The sequence below is a fragment of the Capra hircus genome, chromosome 24, assembly GCF_001704415.2.
Source record: "Capra hircus breed San Clemente chromosome 24, ASM170441v1, whole genome shotgun sequence".
Lineage (NCBI taxonomy): Eukaryota > Metazoa > Chordata > Mammalia > Artiodactyla > Bovidae > Capra > Capra hircus.
The window spans coordinates 57474700-57490911 of record NC_030831.1 but is presented as its reverse complement, the minus strand read 5'-3'; the positions used below and the strand labels follow the sequence as shown (position 1 = coordinate 57490911).

Below are 16212 nucleotides of genomic sequence, written 5' to 3'. Positions count from 1 at the left end.
ACGGGGGGTCTCTGCCTTGGGTGACCACTGTCTCCATCTGGACCCCGGGTCCTGACGTCCCATTTGATCCAGCACTTGTTCCACACAAGGGTGTCCCTGTTGAGATGGCAGATGAGAGGTCTGCCCTTCTTCCCCTGAAGGCTGGGCCCAAAAGAAGACATCTTTCTCTACTACAGCCATTCTCCACACAGACCAACGGCTCAGAAGTCCCAGGGGAGCAAGAGCTCAGTTATCTTCCAACAAAGGCCCTTTCAATCAAGTGAGACTTTGCTGGACGGAAGCTGCAAAGTGACCCTGTGTCCTTGGCGCTGGATTGGGAGGATTTCAGGTGCAGCTGCGTCGGCCACCCAAGCCCGGAGGCAGGTCCAGACACTGGTCCTCAGGGCTGCAGCCTCAAGCAGCCTCCAAGGGGCCGGGAGCCCACCCGGCAGGGCACTGGTCGCCCCCAACAGCATCACCTACTCCAACCAACACACCCACCCCTCCCTCCACCCACCATGACCCCCATCCTCAGGCCAAGTGACCCAGACAGCCTCCTGCGACTCCAGACTATAAATCCAAATTCCAGCACGTCTAACCCTGTATCATTTCTATCACGTCCAAGTTTCCAACAATGCTACTGATGAAAACTGTCCTTCCTCCTCCAACCATCAGGGCTCCCAGCCCCTACCCAGCCCCCCTTCTGTGAAGGGAGAACTGGGGTCGTACAAGGAAGAGGTCCCCAACCTCCCAGATGTAATGCCTGATAGTCTGAGGTGGACTGATGTATGTACTGCTACTAAAAATAGAGATAAAGTGAACAATAAAGGCAATGTACTTGAATCATCCCCCTAACCATCCCCCTCATGGCCTCCCCTCATCCATGGAAAAACCTCTATGATACTGGTCCCTGATGTCAAAAATGTTGGGGTCAGTTGCTGTGAGGTGCAGAGGTGGAGGGGACATTCATTGACAGGGGCTGGGGGAAAAGGGGGCCTGCCGGGTTGTGGTTCAGGATGACACGGAGAAAAGGGTCTCACTCTGGGGAGTGAGAAGCACAGAAGACTGCAACAATCGGCCACGCCCTGCCGCCCTTAGGACACATGACTGCTACCGGTGGACCAGAGTCACCCTGGGGTTCTCTCCGACCCCAGGAAACTGCCCTGCTTTCTGCTAATGTACCGGAGGTGACTTGAAAGGAGGTGCTCCAGATAACGTCGAAGAGCCTTCAGGTCACCAGGCAAATGATAGGGCGCGAGCCGGCGCCCTTCTCCTGGGAGAGGCCAGCGTGGAGTGGCCCCGCTCGGTCCCCTAGCCCTCCCAGGGCCACCCACTCACCGGCAAATGGGTCTTTGGAGACCGGTGGTACCTTAGAGAGGAGGAGAGAGGGAGGGGGGCAGGCAGGAGTGTGCGGAATTCATGGCACTGAGACAACGAAGCGCAGAACCGGACTCAGAGCTTCTGACTCCTTTTCTGGAACCCAGTCCCTGAAGCTGCGACACTGCTTCTTTCCACTGAACGTCCTGAGGCATTATCTGTAACTCCTCTCTAATCTGCCCCCGAGAAATGATCCCTTCTCTTCTCATATAAATGATAACAACTTAAGACTCAGCTCTGCTTGGCTCTTATAAGATTTGGAGCTCAATTCCGCTCCAATTTTAACCTCAGATCTTCTGAACAGGCTGAAAAACATAATCTGAATCCATTTCAATTTTCTTTTTTTATGAAGAGTTTTGGATAAAACAAAACACAAATGAATTTAAGGAAAAGTGACTGAAATTTTCCAAATCCAGCCTCTTCCTTCCAAACCCTAACATTTGATGCAGAGTCAGCGAGAACGATAGGCATTTTTTTATTTTTTTTTACATAAAACACAATCTACTAGTCAGCGTGCAAATGTGGAACGTGAAAAACCAACCGGCCCAGTTCTGCTCTTGGTGCTGGTGCCTGTTAAGTAGTAGAAGAAAGATGCTAAAAAGTAAGAAGCCTCTGTCTCCAATAAATGTCTCGTTTAGTAAGAGGAAAGTGAAACGTTAGAGCATTGGTTCAGGCGCCTGGTAAGCCGCTCAGGGGGCTTCGCAGTCAAATGAGAAAAACTGCAGGTGAGATCCGTCTCCCCGCCCAGCACCTGGAGCTCAGGCTGGCGGCAGCGCCCCAGAGCACATTGTTTCCTGGTGAGACGACTCAGAAAGCTAACCCTCAGTCAGTCATCTGGGCACACTGAAGCATGAGAGATTTTTTAAAAATATTTCCCCGATATTAAACATGCATCAGTTTTATTTATTTATAGGCGATACTGCAGCATCAGTTTCAGGGCCCCACAATAAAGCAAATATCATCATACACTGAGCCACACACACTCGGGCTTCCCATGACGTATCACATAGTTACTTTTAGTCTTTAGATGTGCAATAGTTATAAACAGTCCATATATTAGTTATTTATAGTCTGTTGGATGTGCAATAGCACTCTTTTTTTTTTAAAGTGTAAGTACCTTAATTAAAAAATACGTTCTTGCTTAAAAAGTAATGTCAACCATCGTCTGACAACACAGTTGCCACAAACCTTCCATTTGTTTAAAAAAAAAAAAAAACAGTACTCTGGGAAGTGCAATAAAGTGAGGTATACCTGGATTTCTTGATAGTCATTTCACCAGGTGCAAGTCATTAGTAGCTTAGTGATTTCTTTGCTAAATAAAACTCAAAGCAGGCACGGTGCGACTTCCCCGGGGATCCAGTAGCTAAGCTCCAAGCTCCCAGTGCGGGCGCCCCGGGTTCAATCCCTGTTCAGGGAACTAGATTCCACATGCCACAATTCAAAGAGTTCTCACGCCGCAACTAAAGGCCCCACACGCTGCAACTGAAAAAAGATCCTGCATTCCGCAATTAAGACCCAGAGCAGCCTAATAAACAAGTAAGTATTGGATGAAAAAAAGCAGGCCTGGTAACAGGACAGCACAGAGAAGAGGTCTGACCAATGGCAGTCAGGGGCATCAGTGAGGTGTGGGAGGACGAGCTGAGCTGGACAGAATGAGCCTCGTCACGCAGCGTCTCCAGGGTCAGGCTGAGGCCCTGAGGCCCAAGCATCACCACGGGCCACCGTCCTGGGGACACAGACGATGAGCCCGGGTTTCGACGAGGGGACGCTAGCGGCCAGCATGGCCCTCGTGGTTCAACCCCATGGGGTACCCAACATGAAGAGGGTGTCCTGAGAAGGGCCAGCGATCCATTTCAGCACCACTGGCATACGTGGTAGGCCACTGGCAGCCCTTCAGGATTTAAGCACTGACCTTTCCTGTTTCCATTAGACAGGGAAGATAAATTAGATCAACTTCTGCAGTAACCTTTAGGCCAAAAGTTCAAAAGGGCTTTCTTCTCTGAAATCTGGTTCAAATTCTAGCTCCCAGCAGCTCTAATCCTCACTCTGCTCCCAGGTCTTACAACTTATGGCAACACACTGTCAAGAGTCAACAGGGCTGACTGAAAAATACAGGAATACCAGGTGCAACACCCAGAACTAAAAAGCTGAGACACCCCGAATGATCAGGCTGCCAGTGCTTCTGTAAATGCCACAGGACTCACCCAATCTCTTAATTCCAAAATTACACATGTCAGAAAAATACCCAGTTCTCCCAGGAACAAAATGATCCTTTGTTTCCCTCAGCTAGAGCTCATGAAGAAAAAGCACACACACACACACCCCCAAGAGGAATATACTAAAGTGAACACAAACACATTCGCAAACTTATTTTTCTGCTGCAGAAAACAGAAACATCTGAATCTAATTTCCTCATTAAACCCATGGGAAGGCCAAGCCAGCCCAGCTGAGACCAAGGTCTATACCCCTGCAAGCATGTGGGCCCTGAACCAGTTGTATCTGCATTGCCTACTCAGTCAGAAACTGGTGGAGGGGGGCAGCAATCTCTGCCTTAAGAAGCCGCCCCCCTCCCTCCAGGTGATTCCCAAGGATGCCTGAATTTGAAAAGTTTTTGCTTAAACTCCAGAAACCTACATAACAACAAAGCAGACATACCTGGCTCCGAAGATGTCCTTCTTGGCAAGATCGATTCCAGAAACAACCTTCACTCTGAGAATACGGGACTCTCCCTGTTGGAGAGGGGGAAAAAAATAGATTAAAAAACAGACTTTTGATCCATCATTTTCTTACCCAATACACAAAGTCAATGATTCCTCTTCAGTCTAGTGGTGGGATCTGGAACAAAGCAATGGGTGATCGATCCTTCCTTAGACTAAATTCCATAGGCACTATTCCTGCTCTGAAATCCTACAACCCTTAGAATATACTGCAAAGATTGAATAAGCAAGTGGATGTCCTACAACCCTCGACATTTACAGCAACCAAGTTAATTAAGCTCAAGTTTAATTCAAACTAGGTCATGCAGATCAATTATTTCTACCATTGATAGGACATATTTCCCAGCTGTAGCAGGAACACAGCCGCACACATGAAACCACTGAGATGAACGCCCAAGTGCAACGAGATACCATGAATTTCATAAATAATTCCTCCTTCGAAGTGGATATACATGCGTGTGAGGGCTGAGAGAGGAATTTCACATGGTACAAATCTCTTCTCAAAATTACAGTTTCAAAATGTCAGCGCTGGCAAGCAAAAATAATGTCTCGTGCCAGTAAAAAGAAAGAAAAAGCATCATCCCAAATGGAAATGACCCCAAACCATCTCAGAAGCCATTCATTCATTCATCCACCTGCTTATCCATTCATTCCAATGTTTTCTAAGCAGCTCCAAGGCAGTGGGCACTGAGCCTGGGCTTGAACACGCTGGTGGTCTACTGAGAGGGGTGAGCACAGAGACAGCACAGGGCCATGCGGCGGGGCCACAACGGGAGAAGGTCGAGTCTGCGGCTAAGACATTTGGGACAGATGGGATGGCTTACAGGGAGCGGAAGACGAAAGCCAGGGTAACCCTCAGGTTTCTGGTTTCGGTCACTAAGTCTTAACATAAATTGAAATAGAGGATTCAGTTGAATTCCAGGTGCCATATGAAACAACCAGATGGCGGGGGTGGGGGGAAGATGACTAAATAGATAAATAGGAGAGACACCTAGTCTTGGCTAGATACTTGGGAGTTTTCAGTGTAGAGTTGGCAGGGAGAGCTCAAGATGTGTGAGAAGTTATCCAAGAAGAGTGAGAAGGAAAAATAGCTCTGGATGGAGCCCTTGGGGACCCACGTGCAGAGGGGCTAGAGAAAAGTAATACGAAATTTGTCTGCCTAATGTGTTTAGAGAAGACATAGGTGAGGGAAAGAAACCCTTGAGTGACCTGTAGGTTCTGGCATGCCAAAGGAGATGAAGGCAGGGTGAAATAAAATATGGGAAAAGGGTGCTGAACCCTCGTCCACTAGCCACTCAGATCAAGGACACATATATGCAATCACACACATGTTTGAGAACCTTTCCTTTCCAGGATTCTTCACCCCTCCAACCATCCACTCCAAGCAGAAGGCTGCTCACATGCAAACACAACAAGGGACACAAACGTGTGTGTCTCTTATTGCCTTTCCAATGAGGCCTGCATTCAGGTCTGACAGGATTTAATGTTTTCCAGCCTTCATGAAGGGCTTCCCTGGTAGTTCAGAGGCAAAGCGTCTGCCTGTAATGCGGAAGAGCTGGGTTCGATCCATGGGTCATGAAGATCCCCTGGAGGAGGAACCCACTCCAGTATTCTTGCCTGGAAAATTCCATGGACGGAGGAGCCTGATAGGCTACAGTCTATGGGATCGTAAAGAGTCGGACACGACTGAGCAACATCACTTCACTTCAGCCTTCACAAAAGGATTCAACCAGGTGAGAGATAACTAAAACAGGGCTATATTACCGGACCTACTAAATCTCCCAAGGTTACACAGCCTTCTCTTGGTCCTTGAAGCAGGTGCTGAGCATTCTTCCCTTTCTCTTACACACTCAGCTCACCACCAATCATCAGGGATTCCTTCTTAGCATGTTCTCTAGGCTAAGGCTTTCCATTTCTCACAGCAAGCTGTACCCGTAGCCATCATTTGACAGGTCCTCTGGCCAGCTCAGATGGTAAAGAATCTGCCTGCAGTGTGAAGAGATCCAGGTTTGATCCTTGGCTTGGGAAGAGCTGCTGAAGAAGGGAATGGCTACCCACTCCAGTATTCTTGGGGCTTCCCTGGTGGCTCAGACAGTAAATAAAGAATCTGCCTGGAATGTGGAAGACCTGGGTTCAATCCCTGGGTTTGGAAGATTCCCTAGAGGAGGGCATGGCAACCCACCTCAGTATTCCTGCCTGGAGAATTCCATGGACAGAAGGGCCTGGCCAGTTACAGTCCACGGGGTTACAAAAAGTTGGACACAACTAAGCAACTTTCTTCACTTTTTGGCCTACTCAGCTCAAGTAATGCCACAGTTTAAGTATTTTTTACACGTGGATCAAACTTTGGCAATACACCTGTGGAGAGTTCCTGGTACACCTGGGAAGAGTTTATGACCCACTTATGAATGCCTATGGGCTTCCCAGGTGGCTCAGTGGTAAAGAATCTGCCTGCCAATACATGAGATGTAGGTTCGATCCCTGGGTCAGGAAGATCCGCTGGAGAAGGAAATGGTAACCCACGCCAGTATTCTTACCTGGAAAATCCCATGGACAGAGGAGCCTAGCACCCTACAGTCCACGGGGTTGCAGAGAGTCAGACATGACTCATGCACACAGAAGTACCCATAGCATACCAATTGAGAACCACAGGTTAAAATGAAATCCTTGTTTGCCAGGCAAAAAGGTTAAGACTTTACTTGGGGGAATATGGAACCATTCAGAAGAAGAAATGAGGACAAGGAGATGAACATATTTTATCTATCACCTTGCCTCCCCCATCTCAACTCTGCCATCCTCTACCAATAACAGATCCTGCAAATCAGCAATTCTCCCCAACACCACTGTGCACAGGGGCGATGTCAGCTGGAACCCCCAGAGGATGGATACCATTAAAGGAAAGCGCTTCACCTCCAGGCCGGTCCTGCAGGCTGGCTGAAGCAGATGTGTGATGTAGCAGCAGGAGGGTGAAAGGACCTGTGAGAGGGGGGCGGAGGGGGAAGGGTCTGCAAAGCAGTAGCTCCTTCCAAAGACCAGTTCAGAGCAGCTCACCTAGTTATGCATCTGTGGCTGATGTGGGGGCAATAAAGAAGGGACAGCGTGATGGAAACCAAGATCCAGTCAGTCACAGGCACAGAGGAGAAGACAAGGGTTCTGGTGAGAAATCCCCTGTTGCACATCCTTTGGGGTTTTGGAAAATCCTGAACAGAGTCCTGGACTTTCCACCAACTCCATAGGGGGCTCAATGGAACCTTGACTGGGTTCTAAGGAATAAGATGAGCCCTGCTAACAGCAGTGCCCTTGGGTTTAACATTGGGTGGATGTTCTTACATTGGACAGACCTGCTCTGCAAAAACATATATTTTAAAAATCAGAGAACATTTCTACAAATAAATGAATTAAAATAAGCTTAAATTAAGGGATACTTAGAATTTTTTATGAAAACTGATGTATTCATTCAGTAAGCATGAACAACTGTTCTAAGATTTAGGGATTCAGCCATGAAGACAGACAGAACCTCTACCCTACCCTGCCCACAATCCAGTGCTGAGAGTGTGCTCAACCATGTGGAGAAACACATCCAGAGGCTCTGAACACATTAGACTTTTGCACATACACTGATTCAGTAAACAAATTCTCACCTAGGAATCAATCCTAAGAAAATACACACAGATACGTGTACCAAAATCCCAAAAACACTGGATAAGAGCCATCAAAGCATTTATGTAAAAGACACAAAAGTAGACATTTAAATATTCATGGAAACTCCATGCAGTGGGCTATAGTACTGTCATTAAAAATGTGTGCGCTCTGTCAGGATCTTCATTCATCCCACAAGTATGTATGAAGCAGCTATGGCGGCCAGACTCATTACCTCGGGATAGAGATGGGAGCAAAATGAAGCTCCCCCCACTTAAAGGAACCCACAGTCTAGTGAACAGAGAGCTGGGGTACAAGCAAATCCAAGCAAACAGCCAGATGTTTTCTGATGGTGGTGACTGCTCCGACTACAACAGCACAGTTAAAAAAAAAAAAAAGGCAACCACATGGAGGGAGGGAGGGAGGAGATCTATGTATGACTGGTAGCTGGAGAGGTGCCATCTGAGCTGAAAGCTGAAGAAGACAGCAGGTGGTGGGCTGTGGGGGACTCAGGCAGACGCGCTGGCAGCTCCCATCGCCTCAGAGGACAAGCCCAAGGGGAGAGGCTGCGGGGGCGGGGGCAGCATGGCCGGTGGGGTCAGAGTGTGGCTGGCCAGCCTCGTGGGGGGTGGGGGGCATAACTGCAACCATCTTTGGAAAGTTTCAAGCAGGACAGTGACAACATTTGGCTTCAGTTTTTTAAAGATCCCTTCTGTTGCTGGGGGACAGTCACTTCAGGGGACCAAGACCAGGAGCAGGGAGACCAATTATAAGGAGATCTGGAAAGAGAGAGTGGGGTTTCACATACTGTGGAGATGGAGAGGAGACCAGACTTTGCCCACAAAATCATGCTCAAAATAAACTGTTTTTTTTTTTTTTTTTAAGAAAGTTACAAAATGTTTTACACAACTTAGAGACCAGCACATATTTGAACACGCGGCTTCCCCTTTCGACTAGGACCGGCAAATAGACTACATTTCCCAGCACACCTTGCAGTTGGGTGCAGTCATGTGACTAAGTTCTGGCCAATGAGACGTGGGCAGAAATGACTGCTGCATTTTCCAGACAAGGTCGGTAAGACCCTCCCACTCACCCACCTCCAATCTCGTCCCCCTTCCGCTGCCCAACAGAAAATTTTGAAAGCCAAGAAGGGGGCGACTCTCCTGCCTCACTCTGCCCCTTCCACCTTCACCTACTGACCCTTCCCAGGCAGTGTAGCGCAAACAGTCTTGCATAGCTTATTCTCACTGAAAGCTGCAGGTTGCTTTAGCAGTTAGCCTGCCCTCACAATACAGTTGCATTTTAAAATAAATATCAACTATATATACAGGCACACGCAAAGCCCTAGAAAGGGTGATGATAAGAATGATCATCTCTGGATAATGGATAACTTCTTTTTGCTTATTTGCATTTTTTCCCTTTTGAAACATTAAATATTTTTGTTTGGAAACTACATTTTCATAGAAACTTCAGAAAATACAAAAGGGGGAAGAACAGAAAATTTAAAATCACAGGCTTAGGAATACAGGTTTCCATATTTCTGAAATGAAGAAATCTTTGTTCCAAGAAAACACAGCTACATGTATTTTAGCTAACTTGCAAAGGCATAGAGGTGTCTATTTGGAGGAAATGAAAAGAGTTCTCATGTAATATGGAATCAACAGCTGGGAGATAAAAGGGGAGAGGGCCTTTATTGCGCACTTCCTATTTACAAGCTGTGGTTGCAGGAAATTTCACTTCGCCCTGAAGGTTAAGAGCAGGAAAGCAGGAAAGAAAATCCTACTCTTAAAAAAAGTGGTTTTTTACACACAGGTTTCAGACATTCAGTAAAAACTTATCTTTGCTTCCTTTCAATAACAAGGTTGCACACAGATAAGCAGCCATCACCACTCTGCAAGGAAACACATGACCAGGTATATGACTCATTTATCAGATGCAGTGGACCCCACGCCAAGCAGCTACACTCTCTGAAGCATTTTATTACTTTCATAAAATCCATGCGTGACATTTTAGTCCCTGGTTATGACTCCCCAGAATCAAATATTTACCTAAGGTGGATTATGACAATGCAAATACTACCTGGATATGGATTGCATGAGGCCAGATAACCCAGACTCTCCCATGACTTTGAGGGTTCCCCCCATTCTATTAATCAACTGTCCTGCATTGTTATTTGGTAACAAGGATGATTCTCTGCACTTGACGTGTATTTCTCCTTCCCACTTAATTTTCTAATTCTTCACCAAGACATTAAACAAGATAAGGCGCTCAAACCATAAAATGGATGGTATTCTGAATGCTCATTTTGTAAGTCAGTGGTTTACAATTCAGTTCAGGTCAGTCGCTCAGTCATGTCCAACTCTTTGCGACCCCATGAACCACAGCACACCAGGCCTCCCTGCCCATCTCCAACTCCCAGAGTTTACCCAAATTTATGTCCATTGAGTCAGTGGTGCCATCCAACCATCTCATCCTCTGTCGTCCCCTTCTCCTCCTGCCCTCAATCTTTCCCAGCATCAGGGTCTTTTCAAATGAGCCAGTTATTCGCATCAGGTGGCCAAAGTACTAGAGTTTCAGCTTCAGCATCAGTCCTTCCGATGAACACTCAGGACTGATCTCCTTTAGAATGGACTGGTTGGATCTCCTTGCAGTCCAAGGGACTCACAAGAGTCTTCTCCAACACCACAGTTTGAAAGCATCAATTCTTCAGGGCTCAGCTTTCCTTATAGTCCAACTCTCACATTCAAACAGGACTACTGGAAAAACCATAGCTTTGACTAGAAGGACCTTTGTTGGCAAAGTAATGTCTCTGCTTTTGAATATACTATCTAGGTTGGTCATAACTTTCCTTCCAAGGAGTAAGTGTCTTTTAATTTCATGGCTGCAGTCACCATCTACAGTGATTTTGGAGCCAAAAAACAACAACAACTCAGCCACTGTTTCCACCGTCTCTCCATCTATTTGCCATGAACAACTCAGTAGCCTGCTCATATAAACTATGTGTAAATGGTGACCAGATTCCCATGCCCACCCATAAAACTTCTTAAATACATCATCTATCAAAGTGGTTCCTTTGGTAAAAATAAATCTCAAGTCCGACTCAACACAAGACACTAGAATTGACCTTTTCTCCTATGAATCTGCCTTGAGAAGGTGAACTTTAATACTTTATTTCCTATTTTATTCCCAATTCTTAACAATGGCAAATGATTCCCACCCCAAAAAGGTGGTATCTGGGTTTCGAAATAGCGGTCTGAGTCCACAGGGATCCACTGTGACCCCACGTATCATACACACCGGCTGTCCATGTGGACGAGGAAGTCTGGCACCAGCGTACCTCTTGATTGTTCTCCCCTGAATTAATTTATGTCTTTACCTTCCAGATTCTACAGTATATTTGTAGTTCTAGTTATTATTAACACTTGCAGTAAACACTCTAGATTAAAAGAGATAATTGATAATTTTGTACTGCTCAAGTATCTAAGTTATATATACATCAACTAACTTTAGTTGCCTTAAAAAATAAGACAACATGCGGGAAGTGTCCACATAGTGCCTGATACCTGGAAGATACCATTAATCTCTCCATTTCCACCTGGCTCTTGCCCCAACTAGGAGCCAAGATCCTGTTCCATATATTTTTGGAAACCTGCACGGGCCCATCACCCCACATTCTCATCATCGCCAGCTCTTGCTATATCCTGTCCTCTCTACCTCCTTTCTACCCCAATTCCTGACCCCTAAACCTATTCCCCTATTCACTCTCTTGAGGGGTTCCCTGATCTCACAGCGCTGGTAACTTTTCTCTCTCTCTCTCCCTGTGTGCTCTCCACTTTGACCTAACGACAAACTCAACAAAAAAGAGATGTGCCGAGTGATTCATCTCCAAGGCATTTTGCTAGCAGAAAGGAGGCGCACAAAACTGAGAAGACAATCTTCTCTGCTGCTCAGGACCCAGCAGTCAACTGTGGGGTTAGACACACATGCACCTGAATATGCCCAGGATACAGGGCTGACGCAGAGGCGAGAGACATGTGTGATGAGAACAAAGATAGAGGACTGAAAACAAGAGCAGCTGAGCACCAAGACTACACGTCCAGCTCAAGCTCACATGATAAAGAGACAGCAAACAGCCCTGACCCACAAGACTATCCGCGGTAGCTGTTCACCAGTGTCACCCCGATACTAACATATGGAACAAGCAGAAGTCCCAAGGATATCAGTTGTGGAAAAAGCTCCAGAAACACTGGATACTGCACAATCTCAATTTCTTAACTTTTACTAGATTACAGCCATTCTTCTACCCAACAAATGGGAAGAAGTGAAAAGGATGGCCCTCCAGAGCAGCAGCAGTTTGAACGCACAAGGTGACTGACTTTCAGAAATTATGTTGTATGGCTTTAAAATAGGTCCACAAACTCTTGAAATTCCTTGAAGAGGGAGGGCTTCATTTCTCTCCCTGGCAAGGGGTTGGACTTAGCCACGTCTTTCTAATAAGACTATGGGGGAGATAATAGTGTGTAACTTTGAAGATTGTGTCATAAAAAGCACTGTGGCTCGCTGTCTCTCTGAAATCATTCATTCAGGGGAAACCAGACACTGCCATGCGGTGAGGACCCTCAAGAAGCCTGAGAGGAGAGGAGAGGTCCCTGCAGGGAGGAAAGGAGGGCTCTTGCCGACAGCCACGTGAATGAACCTTCTTGGAAGGGGGTCCTCCAGCCCCAGTTAAGCCCTGAGATGACAGCCCTCCTGGCTGACTTCATGACCGCAACCTCATGACAGATCTTATATGCCAGCAAGGCATGAGTCAGAGGCACCCAGCTTAGCCATTTTTGATCTCTGGATGCACAGAAACTATGAGCTAATAATTCTTATTGTTTTAAGATGCTAAATTTGGGGATAATCTGTTACACAGCAATAGAGAATTAACACGCAGGGAGAATCCCAGGCAACAGTGGGATTTATCTAATTTGTCTAATTTACCTCCTTGCTAAACTGAGATTTTCCAGTAATTGGGACAATGTCTCAATACAAGAGAAAGAAGTAAAGGCTACTGCCATGAGTCATAAATCACTGTTGCCTTTTTTTTTTTTCTTGTTAGACAGTCATATTCTCAACCAAACCTCATGGCTGCACTGTCTAATATGGCTGCCACTAGCTATAAAAAGCTATTTTAAGTGTAATTAAAATCAGTTAGAATCCAGTTTCTTGGCGACACTAACCACATTTTAAGTGCTCGACAGTCCCATATGTCTAGTGGCTACTGTACTGGACAGCACAGAGAACGTTTCCATAATCACAGAAAGTTCTACGGGATGGTGCTGCTCCAAGAGCACCAATACAGGGCAAGAAGGGAGCAGCATCTGAGTAATGTCCTGTGACAGGGAAGATAGGAAAGGAGGATGGGAAGGAGGAAGGGGCCGCTATTCTTACCCTAATTACAACTGCTTCCCTGGTGGCTCAGAGGTTAAAGCGTCTGCCTCCAATGCGGGAGAGCCGGGTTCGATCCCTGGGTCAGGAAGATTCCCCTGGAGAAGGAAATGGCAATCCACACCAGTATTCTTGCCTGGAGAAGCCCATGGACAGGGAAGCCTAGTAGGTTACAGTCCATGGGCTCACAAAGAGTCGGACACGACTGAGTGACTTGCGACTTCACCTTAAAATTACAACTTAGAACACAGCAGAAGAGTTAAACTATGGGACGCAGCTATCCGGAAATGAGAGAGGCACTGTGGTCATCACACGTTCCAGGGTCAAGATCTCTTTTGAAAGATGAAAGACCAGCATGCAAATTACATGCTTATCAATTAAGAGCCATGAAGACTAATAAAGCAAATACTATGGAGTATTAGCATGGTCTTTCTGCTTTGAGACATTTAAAAAATCGTTACATACATAGAGGCATAGCAGCGATGGTGATTTCACAGCCAGTGTGCTGAAGATCTGGGAGTTTTAGCTGATGAGGCCAGAATCATAGCAAGGTTGCAAGTCTTGCAAAATAGTCACAGAAAATGCATTTGGGAGGCAAGAAAAGAAGGTAGAACTCCAACAGGGCTTCTCGGTCCCTTTAAGGGAATTATGGACACCCTGGAACACAGACAAAAGGCTGGTTGGGACTGAAAACAGTGGGTGAGTCAGGGTGGCAGGCCACCCTAGAGGGAGCCATCCAGGTCCCAGGGATGCCCTGCAGGCAAAGGAGATGGCAAGCCCGTGGGAGGGAAGTCTGGAAACAGTTACATTTGGGCAGACTGGCTGCAACCACATCACCTGCTCCAGAAAAGCAACGCTGTCGCAGGAGACAAACTGCACTAGAGCTGCATTCGAGCACGCACATGGTTTCTGTCACTTCTCCACCCAGTTCTGCATGGCTTGATGAACGCAGGTCTGTCTCATACCCTCCTTTCCATCCCCCTCACCAAATGCTGTTTTGACTATTATGCCCTTCAAAGTGCTGGCATTACATTTTTTTCATTCAGTGACAGCACTGGATGTCTGTGACTTCTGGCATTTCCAGTGGTCACCCCAAGTTCCTTTATAGTCATCACTATTGCACATCGTTTCACCTAGAAAATCCATCCTGAAGAAGAGATGAGGGAGCAGATGGCCTCAGGGGTCACTGCCAGGCTGAGGAGTCAGCAGCAGTGGGCAGCAAGCCAAGGTCAGGGACAGGCCTAGTGATGTGCATTTCCATGGGCCTCCTAGCTAGCATGACTCAAATGCAAGCCTCAGCAAGAATGCAAACTTGTGGATAGGTTTTTACACTGGCTCTCAGTTAGAAATGTTAAATCCTCAAATGCCAAGAATCCACAGCAATTCAGTGATGACAGGGGGAGGCGAGGAAGGTGCCCGTGAGCAGCATCCAGGGGATGAAGGTGCTGGCGAGAGTCCCTCTTAAAGGGTGCAGTCACTCGCCTCCACTAATTAAAAATTCTCTTTTCACCAAAGAGACTTGGTAAAACTCCATGTAAAAGGTCTTCAAAGAATCCAGTTATCAATGGTCTTTTTGTTCCAAACTTAATCATAAGACAGGAAACATTTTTAAATTCCTTCCAGATTGCTAAGAGAAGAATTATCTTGTGTTTCTAGTTCTAAAAATGATAATAAACAATTGCACTTTGTTGAAAGCCAAAACTCATAGCTCCAAATCTAAAATTTTATATATATATATAAAATATACATATTTGTATCAAAAAAAAAAAAGAAAAGAAGAAGGCTGAGTGCCGAAGAATTGATGCTTTTGAACCATGGTGTTAGAGTCCTCTGGACTGCAGGGAGATCAAACCAGTCAATCCTAAAGGAAATCAATCCTGAATATTCACTGGAAGGACTGATGCTGAAGCTCCAATACTTTGGCCGCCTGATGCGAAGAACTGACTCATTAGAAAACACCCTGCTGCTGGAAAAGATTGAAGGCAGAAGGGGACAACCAAGGATGAGATGGTTGGATGGCATCACAAACTCAATGGACATGAGTTTGAGCAAGCTCCAGGAGATGGTGAAGGACAGGGAAGCCTGGCATGCTGCAGTCCATGGGGTCTCAGAGAGTCAAACATGACTGAACAACTGAACAATACACATATTTTACAAATAATTCTATACACTTTTTCTGGCTGCACCACATGGCTTGCAGGATCTTAGCTTCCCAATCAGATCTTGAACTTGCAACCTCGGCAGTGAGAGCACAAAGTCCTAACCCGTGGACCACCAGCGAATTCCCTAAAGTTCTCTATTTTTCACAGTAGTCATACCTGACCTCTCACAATAAAGTCTGGATTTCTGCGTGGAGTGTGTAGCTTGGCCAGCAGGAACTGGCAGAAGGTTTGGGTTTCAGGAGGCAGAGACTCCCAAGAGTCCCCAAGAAGACAATCCCCAGGTGAACCCCGTGGCCCCATATCAGACCCTCACCAAATACGATGGGAGGCAGGACTCATGTCAGAGAGCCCAAGAGCTCCCAGCAACTTGACAAGGGCACATAGGAGCAAAGCTGATTTTAAAAAATCCAGTGTTGCCTGTTAAGATTTTATTGTGAAAAAAGAGCCTGTTGCATGGATTTGAAGACACAGGGCTGGTATTTTGACTCTAATTTGCATCTGTTCAACTTGCTTTGCTGTTGTTCAGATGTTAAGTCATGTTCGACTCTCTGAGACCCCATGGACTACAGCATGCCAGGCTTCCCTGTTCTTCACTAGATCCAGGAGTTTGCGCAAACTCATGTCCATTGAGTTGGTGATGCCATCCAACCATCTCATCCCCTGTTGCCCCACTTCTCCTCCTGCCTTCAATCTTTCCCAGCATCAGGGTCTTCTCCAATGAGTCAGCTCTTTGCATCGGGTGGCCAAAGCAGCAGAGCTTCAGCTTCAGCATCAGTTCTTACGATGAATCTTTAGAGTTGATTTCCTTTAAGATGGACTGGTTTGATCTCCTTTCTTCTCCAGCACCATAGTTTGAAAGCATCAGTTCTTGCCTACAATTAGTCAAGTGACCTCAGACAGTAACGAGT

At 46.3% G+C, this 16212-nt stretch overlaps 1 protein-coding gene across 2 annotated transcripts in view; it reads right to left on the bottom strand.

Moving 5' to 3' along the window:
* Window positions 1–16212, bottom strand: part of NEDD4L (neural precursor cell expressed, developmentally down-regulated 4-like, E3 ubiquitin protein ligase) — a 371596-nt gene that overhangs the window by 245956 nt on the left and 109428 nt on the right. For both annotated transcript variants that reach the window (XM_018039444.1, XM_018039445.1), the window contains exon 2: window positions 4012–4085. In XM_018039444.1, the coding sequence (XP_017894933.1) occupies window positions 4012–4085 (74 nt within the window). The remainder of the gene's footprint in view (window positions 1–4011; window positions 4086–16212) is intronic.